Genomic DNA, 23,051 nt, shown 5'->3' with positions numbered 1-23,051 from the left:
GCGCCGCCATTGGCCGGGCGCGCCGGGGTGGGCGGAAGCGCGCGTGACGGCGCGACGCGTGCGTGCAGCACTACCTCCGCGGTGACAAAGGAGCGGGCCGTCCGTTGCCCGCGAGCGCCCCCTGGCGGCCGGAGGACCCCGCCCCTCCCGGCCCTGCGCCGCCCGGTTTCACATCTCAGTGCTCTGACGCGTTTCCAGTAAATTGTTTTTAAAAAGTTAACATAAAAAACAAAAAACAAAAAACCCGCCCGTGGCCGCGCCCGCAGAGCTCTGTGCCGCCCGGCTTCGCCCAGCCCGGCCCTCAGTTCATGAACTGCGTGTAGCCCTCGGCCCCCGTGACGATGACGTCCATCCAGATGCGCATGGCCTCGGCCGACGGGGCCACCATGAAGTAGAGGCGGTCGTGGGTCTTCACGCAGAACGTCAGCGCGGGGTTGGGGCTCTGCAAGGAGAGCGTAGGGTCAGCATGGCAGTGGGCTCCCCCGGCCCCTCCCACCCACCCACATGCTGGGACACAACGCGGCAGCCGCAGCCCGGGCTCACCTTAGCGGCGCTCCGGAGGTGGTCGTAGTACACCTCTTCGATGGCTTGGAAGTAGATGACGCCTTTCAGCTTTGTCTCGTGTTTATCTGCCCCACGGAGAAAAGCAACGTTAGCGGGGGCATGGGGAAGGGATGCGGTGACAGCCACCTGGCCGTGGTGCTGGGGCTGAGCACAGCCTGGCACGCCCAGGGACTCACCCACGTAGTAGGAGACGGTGCGCTTCATGCGGTCAAAGACGAACCAGCGCTTCTTCCAAGACTTGATCTTGCCTCCCATCTTGACCAGGTAGCCCTTGCACATCTTCTCTGTCAGAATGACGTGATAGCACGTGTCCACGCTGTGCCCCGAGGACTCGATGTGCAGCCGCAGGTCAAAATCCTCCTTACGGATGGGGAGGTACCGCGTCAGAGGCCGAGCCTGGGAAAGCAACACTGTGCTGCAAACCTCGCTGTGCGGGCACAGCGCTGTGCACCCATCAGCACCACCGAGCCCAGTGGCAGGTCCCTGCCTGGGGAGGGAGCTGCGGCATCCCAGGAGGAGCTGAGAGCTCTGTCCCGAAGCTCCACACCTGCGAGAAATGTTTCTCCCGCAGCTTGACCTCCTTCTCGACCAGCTTCTGCCGGCGGGCCGTCTCATCCTGCAGCCGGCGCTCCAACTGCTCCCTGCGCCGGCGCTCGTCCTCCAGTGCCTGCCGGCGCAGCTCCATCTCCCGCTCCTGCAGGTGTAGAGGTGCTCAGGCTTGGGGACCCAATGGATCAGGGACACAGCCCCTGTCCCACTCCCAGCCTGCTCCCAGGGGTACATCTGCTCACCCGGGACTCCATGAGCCGGGACTTCTCGGCATGTGCCTCCTTCAGCATCTTTTCCATCTCCTCTATCTTCCCTGCGTCCATCCCGCTTGCACTGCAAGACAAGCACAGCTGCCATCCTGCAGACGACTGAACACCGCTGGGTCAGTACACACCCACAGCATAACTCCTGCTGCCCTGCCTGTGCCAGGGCCTGGCTCAGCACAACTCAACGCTGCTGGAGGTTCTCAGGAAACCGCAGCAAAGCCCCTTGGCTGGGGCAAGGACAAGACGCTGGGCCCCATCCCTCCAACAGGGTCAGCCCTGCAGAGCTGGTGCTGGCAGAAGCTGCAGGTGAGTGTGGGATGGAGGATGGTGCCATGAAGGTGTCATAGCAGACAGCTTGCAGCAGGCAGCTCTCATGCAGCACTCAAGTCCCTCCTTGCACAACACAGCAGTGATAAAGAGCCCCTTCACACCCCCTTGTCTCTGCAGTCAGGCTGCACCCCTCAGGTGTGAAGGGAATCCTGGCTCAGCAGGTAGCTACAATGCCTACAGCAAGGACTCTGGGCCAAAGAAGACATGCAGCCTACACTCCTGCACTGCTCAGCCTAGGGCCTACAGCCAGCCCCAGGATTACCTGGACATGTTATCAGGTGAGCAGGCTGAGTTGTTGCCTGTGGAGATGCTGGTCTCCATGCTGTCTGAGCTCTCCAGGCTGAGGGTGTCATATGCGTGGTCCAGCTCCTCGGCCCGTGGGCCCGCACCGTGGGCGTGGTGGTGATGGAGGATGGAGTGATGCATGAGCGGAGGGTAGGATTGGGGGAAGGGGGGCTGCCCGTGCAAGGCTTCCCACTGCGACTGAGCCTCGGCCGCTGCTTTCTGCTTCAGCTCTGCCAGGCGCCGCTTCTGCTCCTCAATCACCTGCTGACCTGCGCCCCGGGAAGAAGGAGAGAGCAGGTCGGCAGGCAGCTGTGGGCCCGCAGGCTCTGCTGCCTGGGCATGGAAGGGCACAGAGCTGCTGCAATGGAATGCCGCACTCAGAGTTTGCCACAGCCCGGCTCAGGGCTGTCCTCAAGAGCCCGGCTCTGGCTCTGCAGCAGCACCATGCCTTGCTGAGCACCACATGCTCAGGAGCTGCACTCCTGGCTCAGCATCCATGGGAATGAAAGGGGTTGAAGTGGGGCAGGGGGAGATGGAGGTGGGCTGCAGCTGTGGCTCTGGTTCGTGAGCAGTAGCACCTGCCAGGAGGAGCTGGGCCCAGGGCTCAGTGAGAGACTGTGCCCTGATGCTGGCCCTGGCTCCTCGGAAGGGCTGGGAGGTTCAACCCAGCGGCCAGGCCCTGCTGCGCTCACAGCTGCCAGAGCTGCGGCAGCTCCCCCAGTGCTCCTCTCCAGGCGCAGGGCTGACATGCGGCACAGCCCTCCCCAGGGACACGCAGCAGCTGCTGTTCCAGGTCAGCAGTTGGCACAGGGCCCTGCCTGCGCTCCGACACACGCGGCGATGGCAGCCAAGGAGCGCATGCGTCAGGCTGGCGGGAGCAGGCTGGCAAAGCATTGGCAGGGGAACAGCCTGGGATCGTGCCTGCCAAGCCCAAAGCCCAGCCTCTGGGAGCAGTAGCTCTGGCCTAAAGAATGCTGCAGAGAGGTGCTGGCCATGGCGCAGCCCTGCAGCATGCCTGCTTTCGCCTCTTGTCCCAGAGGCACTGTCTGTCCATGCAGCACAGCATTCAGGAGGATGAGGCAGGACCTGAGCTCCCATGTCCCTGGGGGATGTGAGAGCACTGAGCTTCTCTTAGCTCCTGTGTCGTGCAGAATGCCTGCAGGGGTTGAGGGGTTTGTCCATAAGCAGACACTGACAGCACCCTGGAGTCCTGGCTAGCCATGCCCCCTCCCCATCCACACAGAAGGTATCAGCAAACAGCCATGCTTCTGCCTTGGGGCTACTCTAGGCAATCCGAGCTGCTCCACGTCTCTACCTGGTACATCGCCTGGCTGCAAGGGCTCTGCTGGGAGCGGGTCGGCTGGAGATGCACCGTCAGGCGGAGGGATTGAGGGAAGGGGAGAGAGGGGAAAAGCAAGAGACCGTGAGCAAGGCGCTGTGTCCTGCTGGAGCCTGGCTGCTGCCCACAGGGCTGCCATGGCCCTGGCTGATCCCTCTGCCCTTGGCTGGGTGGGTAGAGACATAGCCAGATTCCCTCCTCTGCCAAGCTGTGCAGAGAAGCTGGACCACCACCACAGCCTCGGCTGCTCTGCGTGTCTGGGAAGAAAGGCATGCCCAGTGGGAGCACAGCCCCATTGAACTGCGGCAGTGTGGAGCTGGCACTCACCCTTCTGCTGCAGGGCCAGCTGGCGTTTGGTCTCGATGTCCTGCAGTGTGGCTGCCAGGTTGCGTGGCAGGCTGCCTGCGTGGCTCGGGGCATGCAGGGGACCCTAGGGCAATACAGCATGTTTTAAGCACCACCCTGTGCACTCAGGATGGGGCTGGTGTCGGGCAGCAGCAGCCCTGCATGGGGCACAGCTCCCACCATGGCCGTACCTTGGGCGAGGGGCTGCGGCCCAGCACGGAGATGTTGAGCTGTGAGGATGACGGGGTGCCACTCTTCATCCGAGGGGTGAGGGCACCAGTGTCACCCTCCATTTTGGCACGATAGACCTGGGCACAAAGATGCAGAGGTGAGTAAGGAAAGACAGGCTGAAAATTCCCACATCGGGCTGAGAGCTTCAGCTCCAACATCGGTACCAGCTCCCACACCACTCCTGCCCTGTGCACGCTGCACATCCTGACAGTGCCCTCGCCATGGTGACAGCTGACGCATCAGCACAGAGTGGTGCTGGAGGGAGTGGTCCACACTGCTGCAGGCTCCAGTATCCAGCTGAGCACCTGCCAGCTCCCCTGGCCCATAAGCCTCCCCCAGCACAGTGGCACCATATGATCCCCAAGGCCTGAGTTGTAGCCCCATGCAGCTGCAGGGGGAGCAGGGCATTACCTGGAGAGGCTTTTGAGAAGAGTAAGCTTTAGCTGGAAGTGGAGGAGGGGAAGAAGGAGGAGAGACAGGAGATGAGGTCTCAAAGCCAGCCATGACCTCTTGGTACCACTTCTCTAAATCAAGAGCCGGGAGCCATAGTGGGCCCCCTGGAAGCTGCTTCTCCATCTGAAGAGACACCGCGTGAGATAGGAGGGACAGACAGAAACACAAAGACAGAGACACAAAGAGAGTGAGAGATCAGAGCATCACTGCCCTGTGTGGTGCTTGGCCCCAGGTAGCAGGGGCATGGCAGGCGAGGTACAGACCCCAGGGACCCTGGTGACCACTGGATAAGCCCTAGTAGCTCCAGGACACCCCTGCTCATCAGCAGCCCAGCACGTGCCAGGCAGAGCTCGGGTTGCTGCCACACAGGTAGCAGAACAGCAAAGGCAGCAGTGGGGCTGCAGCTCATAGTGTTGTTTGGGCTGTTTCAGCAGCACCCTGGGCACCTCATCCCTTTCTGTATGTGCCCCTCAGCCTGCTAGCACCTCTCTCTGCCCAGGGAATGCTTGGGGATACAGGGAGGGAAATGGGACACAAACCTCTGCGGAGATGGAGGGAGAAGAGAGAGCCGGCAGAGAAGGAGGAAGAGGAGTGCAGCCTGAGGATGAAGAAGCTGGAGGGGCACGGCCCAGTGGGGAACCAGCAGGGGCACTGACACTGCCCAGGATCCCTGAGAGCTGCTCAATGGTCACGTACTGGGCAGAGAGAAGCAAAGTTAGCTGTGAAGAAGGGCTGTGGGCCAGGACAGCCAGGCAGAGATAGGTACAGAGGAGCAAGCGAACAGTGATGGGGAGAAGCCCTCAGAAAAGGTATCAGCATCCCCAGGAGAAAGGGCAGCATGTGGTGACGCTGATGCTGCAGAGTGCAGAGCATGGACCTCAGACATCCTTTCTCCATTCCCTCATCATGCCCCCAACCCAGGTAGCATGCAGCATGGACAAAGCTCTGCTCCCCCCTGCTCTGCATCCTCCCTGCATAGGTGCAGTGACCACAGCCTGAGAGATCCCCAGAGCCAAAAGGCAAAGGGCTGCCACATTGATCTACCTGCTCCCTGCTCTGCTCCTGAGCTCTGCTCCAGCACTCAGAGGGCGAACCCTGCACGGAGCAGACAAGAAGTGCTCCCTAGCAAGGCTGGGTTGCTCCCACCGCTCCTCCCTGCTCAGCTGCAGCAAAAGAAATTGCCCAGCCTAGGGAAGAGGTGAGCTCTGAGCACTGGGCGCAGGAGGCGGCCACATGGCCAGCCCACCACAGCCCCAGGCAGGCAACCCGAGCATGCTCTAGGGCAGGTACCTCGTTGGCTGCAGGGGGCACAGCAAGCAAGAAAGAGTGTTGAGCAGCAGCGGGAGCAGCAGCAGAAGCTTTAGTGTCCAGGCTGGAGCCGTATGCATTGCTGTAGAACCTGAAAACGTCAGACAGCCTCATGTACTCCTAGAAATCCATGGCGGAGAAGGAGGAGAGTTAGACCTATGTGCTAGCCTCATGGCATTGACCTCAAAACAGGAGCAAACCTCCCCATGCACACACACGACCCACCGCTGCCAGATGAACCCTTCCCTGCTTGCTATCGTCCCCTTCTGCAGCTACCTGAAAGCAGGGCTGGGAGTCCCAGCACGATGCCTTTCTGCTGCTTTAAATGCAGTATCACCACACGCTAGAGACAGAAGACTCCAGCCTGTACTGCCACGGCTCCATCAGCCTGAGCCAGGAGTCGCCAAGGTCCCCAGGCACAAGCCATCCATGGCAAGATGGCACCATGGCAATAGGAGGTGCCTCAAGCTGCCCCAGCACCACTGCAGGAAGGCAGTTCCTCAGCCAGTGCTAAGCAAAGGCGAAATGTGGGGCATCCACACTGCACCAGGATTAAAGCAGATGGCAGCAGCTCAGCACCAGCTGAGCAGGTACAGCCCAGAGCAGGAGGAGCATGGCAGGGACAGGCAGCTGGTGTTACCAAGCTCAAGTGTCAGATAGCTAAATGGGGAAGAACCTGTCTGCACTGCCTCAGCTTGCTGCTACAGGGTGTGACATGCTGCCTCAAGGCATCATTAGGGGTCTGGCACCCACCCCATTGCCAGCAAGGATATCCATACACAGGCTCAGCCCGCCCTGCATAGGGCAAGCACGCAAGCACATGCAGTTAGTGCCATTACCTCTTGCATCTTGGGGTAGGAGTGGGCAGAAGGAGAAGCTAAGGAGGCAGCTGCTCCTAGTGGGGGACTCAGGGGCTTAGTTCCCTCCAGCAGCTCATAAGGCTCTGAAATATGGAGGGTTTCCTGTGGGAAGGCAAAGATCACATAGGCGAGGCACGCAGAGGCAGAAGGGTCATAGCAGCAGCAGCAGCCCACATGCCCAGGTAGGCAGTAGGACATTGAGGCACGAGGGCACCCCGCCATCCAGGAGCAGGCTGGGAAGCACTGCACCCCCAGCTTGGTCAGAGCCAGACTGGAAAGTTCTCTGCAGCTGTGCTATCCCCTCTCCTGAGGGCACCCTGCCATGCCACCCACTAACAACACGGGCTGGCACAGGGCTCCTGCAGTCTGCCCAGGCTCCTGCAGCATCCCAGCAGTCTGACACGGGAGATGCTGCTGCTCCCAAGCCCGCTTATGTTGCATTTCCCTCCCTCCCAACTTGATGTCAGTCCCTGCAGCCCACAGACAAGCCTGGAGTAGTGCAAGTGCCCAGCTTTAGACAGATGGCACTGGGAAGCAGAGGAACTGCTGCAGACATAAACTGCAGTGCCCCAGGCTTGTCCCTGGGGATGGGAACAGCCCAGCACACAGGAGAGCAGCTCTCAGGACAGTGCCCCATCTCCCCAGTTACCTCTTTGAGAGCTGAGGACATCTTTGGGAAGCTCCTGCCACCTGTGACAAGCTGGTACCGTCTCTCCAGAGATGCAAGCTTCTCCTTCTCCTGAGCGCACAACAACAAGAGCAGAGAGAGGAGGAAGGTTATCATCATGTGGTGGTCAGGCCCCATCTCACACCCTAACAGCCAACCCCTGCTGCAAGAGGAGGCAGGATCCCCTCTCAGCCTAATCAGCAACATCCGCAAGGTGGAATGCTGCAGTGACCTGTGACCCCCTGGGAGCATTTTGCACGCTCAGGCACCCATGATGCAAGCATGCAAGACCATGTGACAACCCTCTGGCCCTAGATGTAAGCCTTACCTTCTGGAGGAGCCGCAGGACATCGTTCCTCTCCTGGGCCAGGCGTTCAGCCTCCTGGGCACTTTGCAGCCGGATCTGGGCAGCCTGAGCATCCAGTGCAGCCACCCGCTCCTGGGGATGGGCAAGGGCTGAGCTGGCGGTAGGGGAAGCTTGGCAACGTGGCTGGGCTGGGGACATGGGGTGCTACGGACATGGGGTGCTGGGAACATGAGTGCTGAGGAGCAACTCACAAGGGACTGCTGCCCTGTGTCCCTACCTTCCTGCGGGCGATGCTGCGGTGGTACTCAGCCCTGCTCTGCAGGAGCTGCTGGCTCCGCGTCTCACGCTCCTCTTCCAGCCGGCTCTCCCTTTCCAGCTGCTGGAACTCCAGGTCCTCAAAGAGCTTGGTTTCTGTCTCCAGGGCCTCTGCTTCCTTCAGACACACAATGGGGTGGCCACTCACTCCCTTGCCTCAGTGCAAAGGTGGTGGAGGACGCACTGGGCACAGATCCCATGGGATGAGCTTCTCGCAATGGCTGGGAGCTGCATCCAGATCAGCTGCTCCCACCTGATCACATCCAGCCTACGGTGACACTCTGCCAGGCTGCAGAGCCAGAAAATGCCCTGTGCTAGCAGCATCACCATTGCCAAGCAGCAAGCAGGGAGCATGGCAAGCACCCATGTCACCAAGCTGATGGCAAATCCACCACAGACCAGCACTACAACAGACAAATGCCCTTGGCCCCCCAGCCTTTAAATAATGTGGCATCCTGGGATGCTGGCACTCAACTCAGTGTCTGCAAACACCGTCCTGGCAGAGCTCTCACTGCAAGAACACACTTCCCATGCCCCAGGAAAGGGACCACCACCACTCCGTGGCCACATAGAGTGCAGTGCACGCAGGGCAGCTGCCGGGGCTCCTGCACACCAGGACCACTGAGCACCCTGAGCATCCCATCACATTCTGCGGGCAGCACCTGCTATCACCCAGACCCATGTCAAACGCAAGAGCATCCACCACCAGCCTGGAAAGGGGACACAAGCAGTTGTGTGCTAGAGCTGTGCAGCGAGGGCTGCTCCAGCCACAGGCTGAGGAGAGCCAGCAGCTACCAGAAAATACCAGATAATGGGAAAAAATGCTGCAGACCGATGCTAACATAAACTGACAGTGCTGTGTAAATAAACACTCGCAGGAAATAGCTGGAAGCACACACACACAGGGACACGGAGCTCCCTGGCGCTCCCCTCTCGAGAGGCAGCCTGGGGACGGCACCCTGGGAGAACAGGGACCAACTTCCACAGGCAGTGCCCAGCCGGACACACGGACACAGCGACGCCTCCACACCTCAGAGATGCTCAGCATCTGGACGCAGAGCACTGCAGCTCGTGGGCAGGCGGGCAGGGCACAGCCCGGCTCTGTGAGCCCACGTGTGGGGCGGATCTCATTGCACGGGGTCAAGAAGGACCCCAGCAGAGGACACCATGCTCAACGTGGGGCTGTGCTGCGGGGAACACGGCTCCTCCTCAGCATGCTTGGGGCAGATCCATGCTCGTGCCCTGCCCGGTCCAGAGCCAGCACCGTGCCATGGGGCCGGGTGAGCAGCAAGCTTACCAACACGGCGCCAGCCTCCTCCGGCCCGGCTGCGATGCTCTCAGTGCGGCCCCAGCTGCCAGGGAAGAGCTGGCCTAAGCTGGAGCGGAGGGAGGTGGGCCATGGTCCAGGAGGGGTGGGGGTGAGACACTGACCCTTCGCATCTGCTCCCGCAACTGCTCCCGCATTGACTCAGGGCAGTTATCAAGGTGGCTCTTCGACTCATTGTAAAGCGCCCGGAGTTTCTCTAGCTCCTTCCTTTCAGCATCAATCTTTGCCCTTTCCTAAATTAGGGGAGAACAAAACAGAACGAAAACAAAACAAAACAAAACAAACAAACAAAAAAACAAACAGAAAAGGGAAACGAAAAAAAAAAAAGAGAGAAAACACACTTCTCAAATCCGCGCCATGCAGAAGCTGCAGGATTAGACAGGGGTCAGCCAGAGAGGGGCATTTACCAAGAGACTGAGAGAGCAAAAGCCGTGAGAACCCTGGGCTGGGCAGCGTTACAGAGGTTATGACCAGCCCTGGACCTCTGTCTCATGTTTCCGTGCCAAAGACTTAAGGACAGTGGAAAGATCAATGTTGACCTGGCTTTGCAACTTGGGTTAAGTCATCCTAATCCTGCACATTGCCATCAAAGGACTCCAGGAGCTGCCAGAGGCCCTTGCTTTACCACACAGCCATCCTCACAACCACCACCAGAGCCTTCTGTTAACGTGCCCAAAACCCAGGATGCTGCTGGCAGCCAGAGCAGCTCCAATGCGGCGGCAGTGTGGCTGCTGTGCATCTCTGCAGCAGCGTGGCTACCCGTTGGGCAATAGGAGACCAAAGTCTGTGCCGTCCTTGTGGAGCTGCTTGGGCTGTTCTTCAGCACGTTAGTGGCAGGGCAGATGCACAACAAATGCTTGTTTCTGTCCACAGTCCATGCAGCCAGAGACACCCGGCTGGCAGGGCACCACATGTAACCCCAGTTTGAGCTGCTGAGAGCGGGGAGCACAAAAAGGACTGGGAATCCCAGCTCTCTGTCCTGCAGGCTTTCTGCCAGGACAACCCCCTGGCACATCAGACTGTGCACTGCTGCATTTTTGTGCATTGCTCAAACAAGGAAAGCCCCATCCTTGCTGGAACATTACTTAGAAATCCTGAAAATTCCTGCAATCCTGGGAAGGAATCTTGTCCATGAGTATTTTGCCTCAAGGTCTTGTCTCACAAGCACCTTTGCTCACTTGGGCTTCTACTGGATTTGCTGCTGCCCAGCATTCAGGTAACAGCGCTGTGTTGTCTGTGTATGTGCCTACACTGTCCCCCTCTGAGGACTGTCCTTGCACACCAAAGCAGCCACATCTCAGTGGCAATGGCTCTGGTGGCACCAGCATGTCTCACAGCTGCCCCTGCCCTTCTCCCACTTGGCACTGAAGACACATCCCTGGAGTGGTGCAGGATCCCCCTACCCCCTTGGGGAGCTGATTCCTGCTCCCTCCAGCACAGGAACACAGTGAGCCGAGGCCATCCCTCCCTCCTGGGCACAGATGTGGGGGCAAAGTGGACAGAGGATGCAGAGGTGGATGGGACGTGCTGCTGCCCCACGCTCCAGACCTGGCTGTGAGTGGGGAGAGCAAAGGTGTCAGAGGTTAGTGACAGAGCTCAGAGCAGCCACTGTTAGAGCCAGTTAGTGCAGACTGAATAGGAAAGCAGGTGGTTAAGTCAACTGAGACTCTGGGAATGAGGCTTCTTTTTGCTCCTCTCCTAGCGCTGCACAACGCAGTCTTTCACTAGAGAAAATGCCTGCAAACGGTCAGAAAATCAAAAACAAACCACAAATCCCCAGTGCTGCAGCAGTGCTGCTGGGTGTGTTGGTGGCAGCTCAGCCCCACACGGCCCCAGTTGCACACAGGCACTGAGCAATGCACGTCGGGGTCTCACAGCCTGAGACCAATCGCAGGGAGGTGAGACGTGGTCTGCCCTCCCACCAGGACTGCAAAAAGAATCCAGGCCCAGGAAGGAGCAGCAGGAGCACACCCTGCAGTCCAGAGCTGCTGCTCAGCATCCTGCAGGGAGCTCCTGGCCAAAGCTGCAAAATGCTCAGAAGAGAGCAACCCAGCCACCTCTAGCATTACAGATGCTACAGATGCTCAAGCAGTCACCACCACTGTGTGTGACCAAAGCATCCCCGTGGGCAGCAGATCCAGTGGGCCTGCTGCAAACCTCAGCTTGCAGGAAGGCTGTGAGCTGGGCAGTGCTGAGGCCTCATGGTCAGTGCTGGGGCAGCCCTGCAGCACCAAGCCTGACAGCGAGACCGACAGCACATCCCCAGCATCTGCCTCTGCCCTCCTCTGGCAGGGCTGAGGGACACCACGCCGATACCAAGCAGACAGACAGACAGAGCCCGGCACAATGTGAGCACAGAGAGAGGAGAGAGAAAGGCACTGCCCAGCTCGCTCGCCCATTCCTCTTCCTCCCTCTCTGCACAAACACTGGTGCTCCCATTGCACATGAAGACACCTGGGAAGACCTCACGGAGCTGACACAGCAGCTGTCACCGAATGCCTCTGCAGAATCCAGCCACATGTTCCAGCATGGGAGAACCCCACCAGCGTCATCCCTGCATGTGGGCACCAGGGCAGGGGACAGCATGTCACAGCCCCAAGGGGACAGCCCTGCGTTGGGGCTCACCTTGTCCCGCTCCTTCCGGATGCTGGCGTCCAGGCTGGAGAGCTTCTCCTGCAGCTGCTGCACCACCTCCTGCTCCTGCTGCAGCCGTGCCACCTCTGACTCCCGCTCGCCCTGCAGCAGTGCCCTCTCCATCTCTGCCTGGGGTGACACAGCTGTGTCAGCATGGCCGCTCCAGCCCAATCCGCTACCCAGTGCCCATGTGGGTGCTGCCCAGACCCTCACCTCTCGCGATGTCTCCTGCAGCTGCTGCTCCAGCTCCTTGACACGGCCTTTCAGCTCATCCAGGTGGCCGAACACGCAGGCTCGCTCCTCTTCCAGCCGCTGTGCCTCCTTGGCGCGTGGGCCCGCCAGCTCCTCATGCTGCAGAGGGAGCAGGTCAGCACAGCACAGCACGGAACGGCTCAGCCCGGACATCCCCATCCCCTCACCTCGTGGTGTGTGCTCTCGGTGCTGCTGCACTCTTCCTTCAGGTTCTCTTCATCTGACCTCTCCAGGCTCTCCCTCTGCCGCAGCACACCCAGCTCCTCTGCGGCACGGCCCAGCCCTGCTGTGCCCCTTGGTGCCCGCCGGCCGGCATCCGTATGACCAGGCAGCAGCTCAGAGCCGTCTGTCTTGGTGTACTCAGCACAGAGGTTCAGGATGGTCTCCAGGCGCTGCCGCTCCTGCAGGGAGGTTTGCTCAGAGCAGACCTGCAGCACCCATCCCAGTGCCCACAAACGTCCCTCACCAGCATGGCTGCCTGCATTGCTGCGGGGCACAGGCATCACTGCTGTGCCCAGGGAGGGGACGCAGTGCCCATCTGGCAGCAGGGCACATACACACAGACCACAGCGTGACGGTGCCAGGACCAACATCCTCACATTGAGGAAGGAAAACTGTTTCTTGGGGAACGTTGGCTGCCAGCAGCTCACCACAGCCACAGCAGCAGGACTTGGGGCACTTCCCTGTTTCCCAGCAGCATCCAGCATCCCCTGTGTGTCACCCTGCCCTGCGTGTCCCACTCCCACGCACCCCGGATCATCACCACCTCCGCACACAGGAAGCGCTTCCTCCAGCTCTGGGCACATCGCCCGTGTCTGGAAGGTCCCGGCTGCCCTGATGGACTTCCAGCACTCTGCACACCGGGGGCTGCGCTGCTCCATGCCCCAGCCCAGTGCACTCAACCAGCCCTGGGCAGCAGTCAGAGCATTGTCCTGCAGTGCATGTGGCATGCCCAGGGCTGGAGACAGACTAATTACAGACAGCAGCCCCGGCTGAACGCCGCGCTGCCTCTGTAAGGGGCTATTTGTAGGTGGTGATTCAGGCTGTCTGCCTGCCGTGACTCAGGACTGAGTAAACAGGGCTTCTGCTGCCCATGCCACAACATGGGGATGGGCAGAGGGCAGGAAGCACCCAGCAGGGTTCTGGATGGCACCTGGGAAGGTGAACACAGCCAGGGCATCTGCAGGGCATCTCAAATCCTCAAGGGTGCGGGCTGTGCCAAACCATCAGCCCAGGGCCCTCCCTGGGGAAACACAGGCGGTACCCCACACCAGCCCTGGGCAGCACTGGGTGCAATGCCGGTGGGGACAGACACACGTATCTCCTGCACTGCACAGCCCATCTGGGTGAGCCTGGGCCAAGCTGTGCTGCCCTGGCCCCAAGGAGCACTCCCCTGGCCCAGCTGCCCCCACAGTCCCCGGCTGCTCCCAGCAATCCACTGGGCAGCAGGGAGAGACAGATGCACAGGGCAAGCCCCACCCAGGCAGCTGCTCGCTCTATAAAAACTCTATCCCCGTCCCTAAATATAGAGATGCAATGCCCACAGAGCCTCCCAGCAGTCGGCAGCCGGGAACAGCATCTGCACACCACGCACAGGCAGCCACCGTGTCCCTGCCGAGCCGCAGCCCTGGCAAGGCACGCCTCACTTTGCAAACCCAGGGGCACTAAAAATTACACATCCACAACCAAAGGCAGCCGTGAACATCAGAACAGCACTGCCCCAGGCTGAGCCTGCAGATTTCCCTGGCTGCTGGAAGCAGAGGGGCTTGGTGCGAGGCAGCAGTTCCCCGCACACCAGGGGCACCAACTGCCACTCCAGGCCATAATCTCTCCGGATAAGCTCGAGCCTAGGAGCCTGTTCACATCATTCATAAGCTGCCGTCAGCAAAATCCCCGAGAGAAAAGGCCTACATTTTGAAAACAACAGAAGCTCAAAGCCATTTGCAAAGAGGCCACCTCGCACTCGCCGGGGCTGCCCCCGGCCCCTCCAAGCCTCGGCTCCAGCTGCCAAATCCGGGTCAGGATGCCCTCCCACAGCCAGCAGCCCCCCGCGCCCCTCGGCTCACCAGGCGCTCCATCTCCTGCTCCCGCATCCGCTCCTCGCGCTGCCGCCGGTGGTACTCCAGCAGATCGTCCTCGTTGTCGCTGATCTCGGTGATGCTGTTCTTACGCTCCCGCACGCCCGCCGGCGTGCACGCCCCCGACAGCTTCCTCTGGGCGCGGGGGCTCTGCCGGGGCGAAGGCACGGCCAGGGAGCCCAGGCTGTGTGCGGGGCTGAGGCAGGAGCTGAAGCTGGGCCGGCGTGCGGACGGCTCCGTCGACAGCGGGGACGAGGGGCTCCCGGCCCTGCTGCTCCTCCCGCCCGCGGGGCTCGGCTCCTCGTGGCCCTTGCGCCTGGTTCGGGGGCTTCCAGGGACCTCCCTGCCCAGCCGGGGCTGAGGGGACGGGGCATCCGGGGCCGCCCGGGGGCTGGCGGCTCGGCGCGATAAGGACGGGCTGAGGGGCGGCAGCTCCCGCATGCTCTCCACGTTCCTCCGGGCCGCCCGCGGACTCTCGGGGGGCTGCAGCCCACGGCCACTCTGGCTGCCGTGCGCCGGTCCCACGGCGTCCGGGAGAAGCCTGGGTGCGGGCTGCCGGCCGGGAGCGGGAGGATCCCTCTGCTCTCGGAAGGGGCTGGGCGGCCGCTCCTGCAGGGCTGCCCGAACCCGCGGCACCGAGGAGCCCAATGTCCGGGGAGCTGCCCGGGGACTGCCGGGCGGCTGGGAACGAGGACTGCCCGCCCTGTGCTCCTGGAGGGGGTGCGGGACCGCCGGGCTGTCCAGGGCACCCCGCCAGGCGCGGGGGCTCTCCGCCGACCGAGTGTCATTGGGGCCCCCGTAGGGTGGCGGTGGTGGGCGCTGCGGGGGGGGCTGCACGGCGTGGTTGTAGCTGGAGGAGCGGAGCGGCACGACGGGGGGCACGGCCGGGCCCTGCTCCTGGCTGCTGGGCGAGTGGCTCGTGTAGCCGCCGCTGCTGGCGGGCGAGGAGAGAGGGGAGAAGGGCGGCGAGGCGTTCTCGTAGCTGGAGCCCCCCGAGGCGGCACCGGGGCTCAGCGGAGGGGACAGGAGGCAGCGCCCACCCCCGTTCACCATGGCGCAGTGCGGGGACTGCCCGCGGGACGGCGGTTTCTTGCTGGGGGACGCCGGATCCTCCAGCACCAGCGAGTCCATGATGTCCTGCAAGTCCTTCTCGATGGAGCTCACCAGGGAGTTGTGGCTGGGCTCCCGTGCCGGCAGCTGGCGGCTGCCATTCACCAGGGCTTCGGGCTCTGCGGGCAGACGTGGAAGTCAGAGTGGGCAGGGGCACCGTGCTGCCCTGCTCCTGCAGCTTCTGAGCAGCGCAGCTCTGCAGGCAGCCCCTCACCCAGCCCAGCTCTGCTCCACACTGCCTTGCAGGGCTTGCAGAGAGCACACTGATGGGGCAGGAGATTGAGGCTGGCACCCAGCTGGCAGACCAAAGCTCAGTTCACTTCCATTAAACTCTCCCTCCCCACAGTGCAAGGCTCCTGCCTGCAAAATCATATTGTGCACAGCCAGCCAGGAGGGCACAGGCATGCTGGCATGCAGCCTCCCTGCCTGAGCCCGGCCCGAGGCCGTGGTGTGTCTGGACACAGCTCTGCGTGCCACCGATGTGCCTGTCACTCAAAGGACATGCTAATAACAGCAGTGGCTGCTCCTGGACAGTGTCACCACACTGGCATGGGGCAGCACCACATCGGTAGATCTTGAGCTGCCACAGCAAAATAGATAGGCAGCAGCAAACACCAGCATGAGCCTTGACACTGACCTGACCCCTGCTTCATGCGCACCAGGAGTGCATCCCTGCTGAGAGAGACACCATCAGTCCCACAGCCCAGGTGGGACCCAGAGCAGCAGGCATCATCTCTGCACATGCAGTCCTGCCTGATATCACAGGGACAGAGATACAACCAGGGATCAAAGGGCAGCAGCTGTGGGCAGCTGCAGGTTGCTCAGGGGACACAGCACCTCCTCAGGTTCTTACTCCCCATTCCCAGCTGTAGGACCTGATGTTTTCCCAGCCCTCAGCACTGTGCACATGGCACAAATCATAGAATCATAGAATCATAGAATCACCAAGGTTGGAAAAGACCTTCAAGATCATCCAGTCCAACCGTTCACCTATTCCCAGTAGCTCCCACTAAACCATGTCCCTCAACACAACATCCAGCCTTTCCTTGAACACCCCCAGGCTCGGTGACTCCACCACCTCCCTGGGAATAACACCATGAGTTCACAGCATCCTGCCCTGGTGATAATAAGCAGGGTGCAGCTGCACAGACCCAACAAGCACCAGTGTCTGGTGACTTCCAGTACCCACAGCATCCTGTGCCTGGCACCAGCTGCCACTGGGAAAGGGCAGGGGCTGTCCCAGCACCAAGCAGGTCCCTGCCACCTCCTCAGTGGGGAGGGACCACACTGGGAGCCAGACAGCAGCAAACAGTGCTGCTGAAAGCTCCAGCTGTGTCCTGCTCAGGGATGCACAGCCATGGAGACAGTGTGGGGATGGCACGTGGGAGCTGCCAGCCTGGATCAGCACAGCGCCTGTCTCATCCCCCTCCCTGGAGCCAGGCTGGAGGCAGGGACCTCGTGCCTTACAGACAGACACAGCGAGATAAGGAGCTGCTTCAATTAAGTGCTGCAGCCAGGGAAACGGCCTTCACAGCCTCCTTGTAGCCAGCCCTACATGTAAACAGCAGCTCTCAGGCAGCAGGGGGGCCTGCATGCACCCAACAGCCCTATGCTCCTAGGCTGAGCGAGGACTGAGAGCTCTGCCCCAGTAGCAGCACAGCCCCCAGACCCACACACAACAGGGGGCTTGGGTTGGGCAGAAACCTGTTACACTCTTCCCAGGCACCATTAATAATTAACAGACATCAGCACAGCCACCAGGCTGAGTCATCAGCCAATGAAGGCACCACAGAGCATCCATGAATGGGCATCACAGGAATCCAGATCCCACTGTTATGACCTTGCACAGCCCTATGCTCCCACCCGTACCCAGGAGAACTCCAAACAAGGAGACTCCTAACATCCCCACAGCCCCACCAGGATGAAGAAGGGCCACCTACTTGCTGGCAGTCCATAGAGAGCCGCGGGGCTCCTTCCTCCTGCTGGGATCATGCTCTTCATCCACTTGGCTTCAGCGGGGTGGTTGAAGCGGAGGAAGGTCGCCTGGCCCAGGCAGATGGTGCACCCTGGGGAGAGAGGGGGTTCAGCACCGGGGTGGGGGGGGCACGGCTGGAATCCAGGTCACTGCCCGCCATCCCCACAGCCGGGTGCATCCCGCACAGCTGGGGCCACGCACAGAGCAGGGCTGGCAGCACTCCAGTGCCGCCGCCAGCTGCAGACAAGACAGCTCCTGTCCGCTGTAGGAGAATGCCGCTTCTTGGCCCAAACCCGGAGCCTTCGTAGGGAAGGCTGCCGATTCACCATCGGGGAGGAATGCAGGGACGGGAGCCAGGCTGCGCCAGCCCCAGGGAACAGCAGCAGAGGCTGCAGATGGTCCCTGCTGAGCGCAGGCGGCTCAGACGCTGTGTGTCGCTCCCTGCACGGCTGCACGCTGGGGGACCGGCAGGGCAGTAGGGCCGGGTGGCACAGGGAGGGCAGCAGCCCCACTGAGAGCTGCATTCACGGCTCCGCCACCACCTGGATGCAGCTCAATGTGCAGCAGCGGATAGTGCTGCCCGCACCCGCCCTGCAAGGGCTGTAAAAGGCGACTCTTCACACACACCGGTGTGTGAAGACAACAAGCATCCGGAAGCCACGGTGCCAAAGTCCCACACGTGCAGCAAGCGCAGGGAGCTGGGAGCAGGCAGCACACAGCCAGCCGCCTTCCCCCCGGCGGTGCGAGGCTCCTGCCTGGCAGCCGTGTTGCCGACACACCCCACTTTGAAGCGCCTCCAGGGCCCCAGGGAGAGGCTCACTGCTCGCTGTCAGCTGAAAATCCCTTGCTGGAAGGGATGCATTTTTTGGAGCAGCTGAGCTGGCAGCGTGCAACCCAAGTGCAGCCCCAGCCTCAGCCTCAGCAGAGCAGGTGGGTCCGGATGGAGGGAGCTGGGCTGGGAAATCCCCAGGCAGGCAGCAGGGAGTGGGGGAGCGTGTACAGAGATCACCCTATGCCAGCTATGGTGGAGCAGAAATAACAGGAGAGCACGTGCCGACTCCAGGTCCCACCAGGGAGCTGGCAAAGAGCAGCCCTGTGTGACACCAACACACAGATCAGCTCCAGGCAACACAGATTGCACCAGGTTAAGAGAAGTCCTGCACGTGTTGGGTTCAGCTGGCAGAGCCTCTCAGCACACCCATGTGTCCCCGTGCAGATGGGTCTAACTGACCCATGCTTTTCCAGGAGCTGCTCTTCCCAGAGCAGTGGCCACCAACCTCCTGCTCCGCGACCCCTCTGTGCCCACCCCGAAGGAGCTGTGTGTGCTGTTCAGAAAGTGTGGACACGGGGATGTCAACAGCACCCGCACCCATCGCCCATCGAGTCCTTTTCTCCTCCACTCACGCGGCTCTCATTGTTCCCTTGGGTGACCCGCTGCAGCACGCGGTCCCCCCGGAGCACCCAGCCGCCTTCTGCGGGGGGTACGAGGGAAGATGCGAGGAACATCTTCACTCTGCAGCAGCAGCGGGGCCCAACGGCCCCCGCCCGGCTCCGGGGGGCTCCGCACCGGCCGAGCCCCGCCGCCAGCCGCCCCTCCCCGCCCGGCAGTACGGGAGCCCCCCCGGCCCGCGGCTCCCAGGCCTTTGTGCGGCTTCCCCGCCCCGGGAGCGCCTCGGATAAATCACCGTCGCTAATGAGAGGCTGTCAAAGGAGCGCAGGATCCGGATTTCTAACTCCGGCGCAACCCGACACCGCGGGCGATGAATGAAATGGCGGATGGAGAAAGTCTGAAAGCAGCCACCGCTGTCGGAGGGGCCGGGCTGCCCGGAGCCGACCCCCGCCCGGAGCCCCCCCCCGGCTGCCCGCGGAGGCGCGGCGCCCGAAGCCCGACCCGGTGACAGCTCGGCATCGCCCTCTCCCCACGGCCCGGGCCCGACAGACCGATGCAGACAGATGGAGGACGATAAACGAGCGAGACGGCGCTGGCCGCGAGGCGACGGGCGGCAGCTCCGCGGGGCGCCGGCAGCCCGGGGCCGCCAAACAAAGCCCAGAACCGGCGCGGTTCCCTCCGCCCCTCCCGGTGCCCTCCTCGCTGCACCCCCCGCCCCTCCGGGCACGGATACTCGCGGCCGTCCGCCCCCCACCGCCGCGCCGCGCCGCGCCGCACTCACCGAGCCCGAACCGCCCGCTGGCCGCAGCCGCCGCCCGGGCAGCGGGAGCCGCGCACCGGACCGCCCCGGGGAGGAGCCGCACGGGCGGGGCGGCTCCGCGGGGCACGGACGGCGCTCCCGGCGCGGCAGCGTGGGGACCCCGGGACCAGAAAGAGTGATTCACGGACAAAATGGGCAGGCACGGAAAATGTGAGAGCGGCCGTGAGGAAGCCACCCGCTGCGCTCTGCGTCTCGGCGCTGCCCGCGGTCGTGGCCGCTTGGGGTCCCCGCTCCTCTCCCGGGGACCGCCCTGAGCTCCCCCCACGCTCACGGGATGGCTGTGGAGGGACGATGGGGTCCAAGCCCCTACAGTCACACAGGGCCGTCTGAGAACCCGGGCCCTCTGCTCCTCGCAGACGTCAGCAACAGGTCTTGAGATGGTTTTCTTCGGAGCCAAGACAACCCCCGAAATGTGCCACACCTCCAGCCAGGAGCTGCGGACGCGGGACAGGCAGTGGCAGGATGGTTCTGGAGACGTGTGTGCTATCTGACGGCATGGCCGTGTCCAGGACGGCCGGATCCTGCCCAGGATCTGCTAACAGGGATCTATCCACAGCCCTACCTTGAGTGAGGCGCGTGGGCCGCTGGATCATCACACCGTCGATGGTGCAGGCATTGTTGCAGGGGTGCAGGGTGAGTGTCCCTCGCACGTTCTCGATGTAGCAGTGCTCGGGTGCCAGGCCAGGGCCCTGCAGGACGATGTCCTTTGCAGCCGTGCCAATTGTGGTCCTCCCTGCAGAGAGAGAGGCTGAGCATCCCCACTGTCGTGTGGTGAGATGGGTTCCCAGCCATGCTCACAGCGATCCTCCAGGAGCCACCCCAGGCAAGAAGCAGCTGCCTGGATTGGGGTGCACCCAAAGGTGGGGATGCTCCAGCAGTCAGCACTCACCTTCCTCCAGTGGCAGCAGTGTGATAGCAGTGCTGAGGCGGCCGCTGCCCAGGCTCACCAAGTGCGGCTTCTCTGTCTGCACCTTCAGCCCTTTGCCTGTGTCTATCAGGTCCAGGGGGCTGTTCTGCAAGGGTCAGAGCAGGATGGGTCAGTGCTGTGTAGCGCTGTGAGCAGGGGCAGCCCTCACAAGTGTCTTACTGGGCCCTTCCTGGAGCAAGCAGAGACAGAAGCTGCCTCTGTTCCTGCTGTGCCCTGCAGTAACAGGTCATAAATATTTACAGGCTCCTTATCTTTCCATGCCACAGGATGAGAAGGGAGGGGTGCACATAGCACCTGTGGCAGCAGCCTGCTCCTTTGCGCTGCCTGCTCTGGGCCGCTCTGTGCAGCACCTCTCCTGCAAGCACCCATGTGCCCCCTCACCTGCCTGTGTGTGTATGGTCATGTAGACTGAGGGGTGGAGGCCAGGCAGGACAAACAAGAGGATGCAGATAGCCCAGGACTCCTTCCCTCCCATGCTGCCAGCCCTGGGGAGCTGCAGCAGGAGTGTGCCCAGGTCAGGTCCTGCAGGGAAGATCCCCGAAGCTTGGGCTGTTTCTAAGAGGATCCGAGGCAGCAGCCACTTAGCTCAATTGGCTTTACTGCCGATCCTGTAATAGGATCGGGGTGAGGAGTGGGTGAGGAGAGCATTGCAGCAGGGCTGGTACGGAGGAGAAGGGCTCCTTGCTGCACTTCCATGCTCCCACAGACGTTCAGTATTGCTGCAGCCAGAATTCTTCACCCTTCTCTGCATTCTCTACCACCAAGGCAGGACCCTGCCACACACTGGGGCAGTGCTGGTGGGCACGACTCGCCCTGCCTGCCGCAGCCCTGAGCCTCACCTGGATGATGGTCTGCACCCTGCGGGTTGGGCTGGTGGTGGTCCTGCTGGGAGCCTCCATTGTGTTCGCACGGAGGCGCCTGGTGATGTCAGGCACGGGCTGGGAGAGACAGAAGCGTTGGTATGAGTGCCCGTGTGGGCACAACTGTGCAGGGCTCTGGCTCTGCTGCAGACCCTGTGCTCAACTCCTGTTTCCAGCCTTGCAGCAGCTGCCCAAAGCTGATGCGCATCCCTGCCCAGCAAGCACAGGCTCCAGCACCTTGGAACACCCGCTTGCATGCTAATCATACGAAGCAGCCACCACACTGGCACAACTCCACAAATGCTGCAGAAAACAGACCCCACTACAGACTGGGAGTGGTCGGCAGCTGGGCCCTTATGGCCACAGGCAGACACAGCAGAGCAGCATCCAGCTGTTTGCAGCAACATCTGCCTCCGCGCGCAGCAGCTCACAGTGCAGCCCAGCACACCCACACACGCCTGATTCCAGCACCCAGCTGCATGCCTTCATCCCCATCTCTGCACAGGCTGGCAGCAGCCAGATTAGGGGGTGCATGAACTCAGCGCCGCGTCCCCTCCCACCGCCAGCACCCAGAGCCAGCGGGGCAGCAGGGACACGGCTGTCACTGCCCACCCCTCCGTGCAGCCTGGGACTTTCTGGCCGCGCGCTCTGCCTCCCACCCTAACCCCAACCCGCTCCTGCCCCTCGAGGGCAGCCCCCAGCAGCAGGCCTGGCCCCTATGACGCACAGACACGGCACGAGGCCAGCAGCCACCCACGGCCTTCCTGTGCACGGGGAGGAACGCGGCCCATGAGCGGCAATTTCCCTCGCCCGGCGCTCACACCGCTTGTTGTGCCGGGACGCTCTGGTTACTAAATTTACCGTCTGCTCCTCACGTCCCTCCCTTCCGCTCAAGCCTGGCTGCATGCAGCTTAACCCTTCCTGGGCAGGCTGGCCCCGCCATGCGAGTGGGCTCATCCTGCTAGGGACCCCTGGGCCAGCTGCTGCTCACGGTGACAGGGTCTTCTCCCTCCCGGCCCCACAGCCTGTGCAGAGCAGCTGAGGCACGTGGGGTGCAGTGTGAGCCCCGGGCTCGGCTCCCCACAGCATCGCTCACAGTGTCCCAGGAGGAGAGGGACAGCACTCCCAGCCCGGCTGGCCCTGAACACAGCTGTGGGGGCGAGCGGGCAGCTATTACACACCACGGAAAAAATGAAATGTTGGAAAACAGCAGGCGTCAGATTCAGGGCTGGGACGGAGCCCAGATTGCTCTGCTCGATGCAAGGGCTCAGCGGTGCTGCAGCAGCACCGCACAGGAGGGCTGTGCCAGCTGACGCGCAGAGCACAGGCACAGCCCCTGGGTACTCGGGAGCAGTTCCACACTCCCCGTCGGATGCAGACACAGAGCCGCCGCTTTCCCCTACCTGCCACCCGGTCCTGGTGCGGGCGCTGAGCGGGAGCCTCTGCCGCAGAGTCCCCACGGCCCCGACATGCTGGCGGGGCTGCCTACCGCTGCTCATGGGCAGGGGAGCCACGCTCCCCAGCATCGTGAGACCCCACAGCCTACCCACAGCTTCGCCAGCGCCGAGGCCCCGATACGATGTCCGGAGGAAAAGCCAGCGAGGGGCTGGGCTCCGGCATAGGAAGGGAGCGGAGCCAGGGTGGGATCCTGTGCGGGTGTTAACCCTTCCCAGCACGGAGAGCCCCGCCGTACCAGCGTGCAGCTCCCCGAGGGGGAGGGGGGGGAGCAGCCACAGCCACGCCGCCCCCGTTAGGATCTGCCCCCACTCCCGCCAGCCACCTGCCGCACGACCCTACTCGACCCCGCTGCCCTCAGCCCCATCACCCCGTTGGACCCCATCACGGGTTCCAGCTCTCC

The 23,051-nt window shown here is 62.2% G+C and overlaps 1 protein-coding gene across 1 annotated transcript; it reads right to left on the bottom strand.

Annotated features, from left to right (window-relative positions):
• Positions 1-301: 301 nt before the first annotated feature.
• PHLDB1 (pleckstrin homology like domain family B member 1) lies at positions 302-22,719 on the bottom strand (the record flags this gene model as incomplete). Its single annotated transcript, XM_079545812.1, has 26 exons — positions 302-442; positions 544-629; positions 741-960; positions 1,112-1,258; positions 1,356-1,446; positions 1,972-2,263; positions 3,310-3,354; positions 3,661-3,763; positions 3,870-3,986; positions 4,321-4,485; positions 4,902-5,057; positions 5,653-5,790; positions 6,510-6,632; positions 7,180-7,269; positions 7,526-7,636; positions 7,782-7,937; positions 9,251-9,379; positions 11,772-11,909; positions 11,994-12,131; positions 12,200-12,433; positions 14,099-15,339; positions 17,161-17,286; positions 19,968-20,138; positions 20,295-20,418; positions 21,173-21,271; positions 22,597-22,719. 26 exons carry the CDS (start codon positions 22,717-22,719, stop codon positions 302-304), a joined length of 4,704 nt encoding a protein of 1,567 aa, XP_079401938.1.
• Positions 22,720-23,051: the final 332 nt, after the last annotated feature.

This window comes from Tetrao urogallus (assembly GCF_951394365.1).
Source record: "Tetrao urogallus genome assembly, chromosome: 22".
Classification (NCBI taxonomy): domain Eukaryota; kingdom Metazoa; phylum Chordata; class Aves; order Galliformes; family Phasianidae; genus Tetrao; species Tetrao urogallus.
The sequence above is the reverse complement of the archived record's forward strand: the minus strand, read 5'-3'. Positions and strand labels throughout refer to the sequence as shown.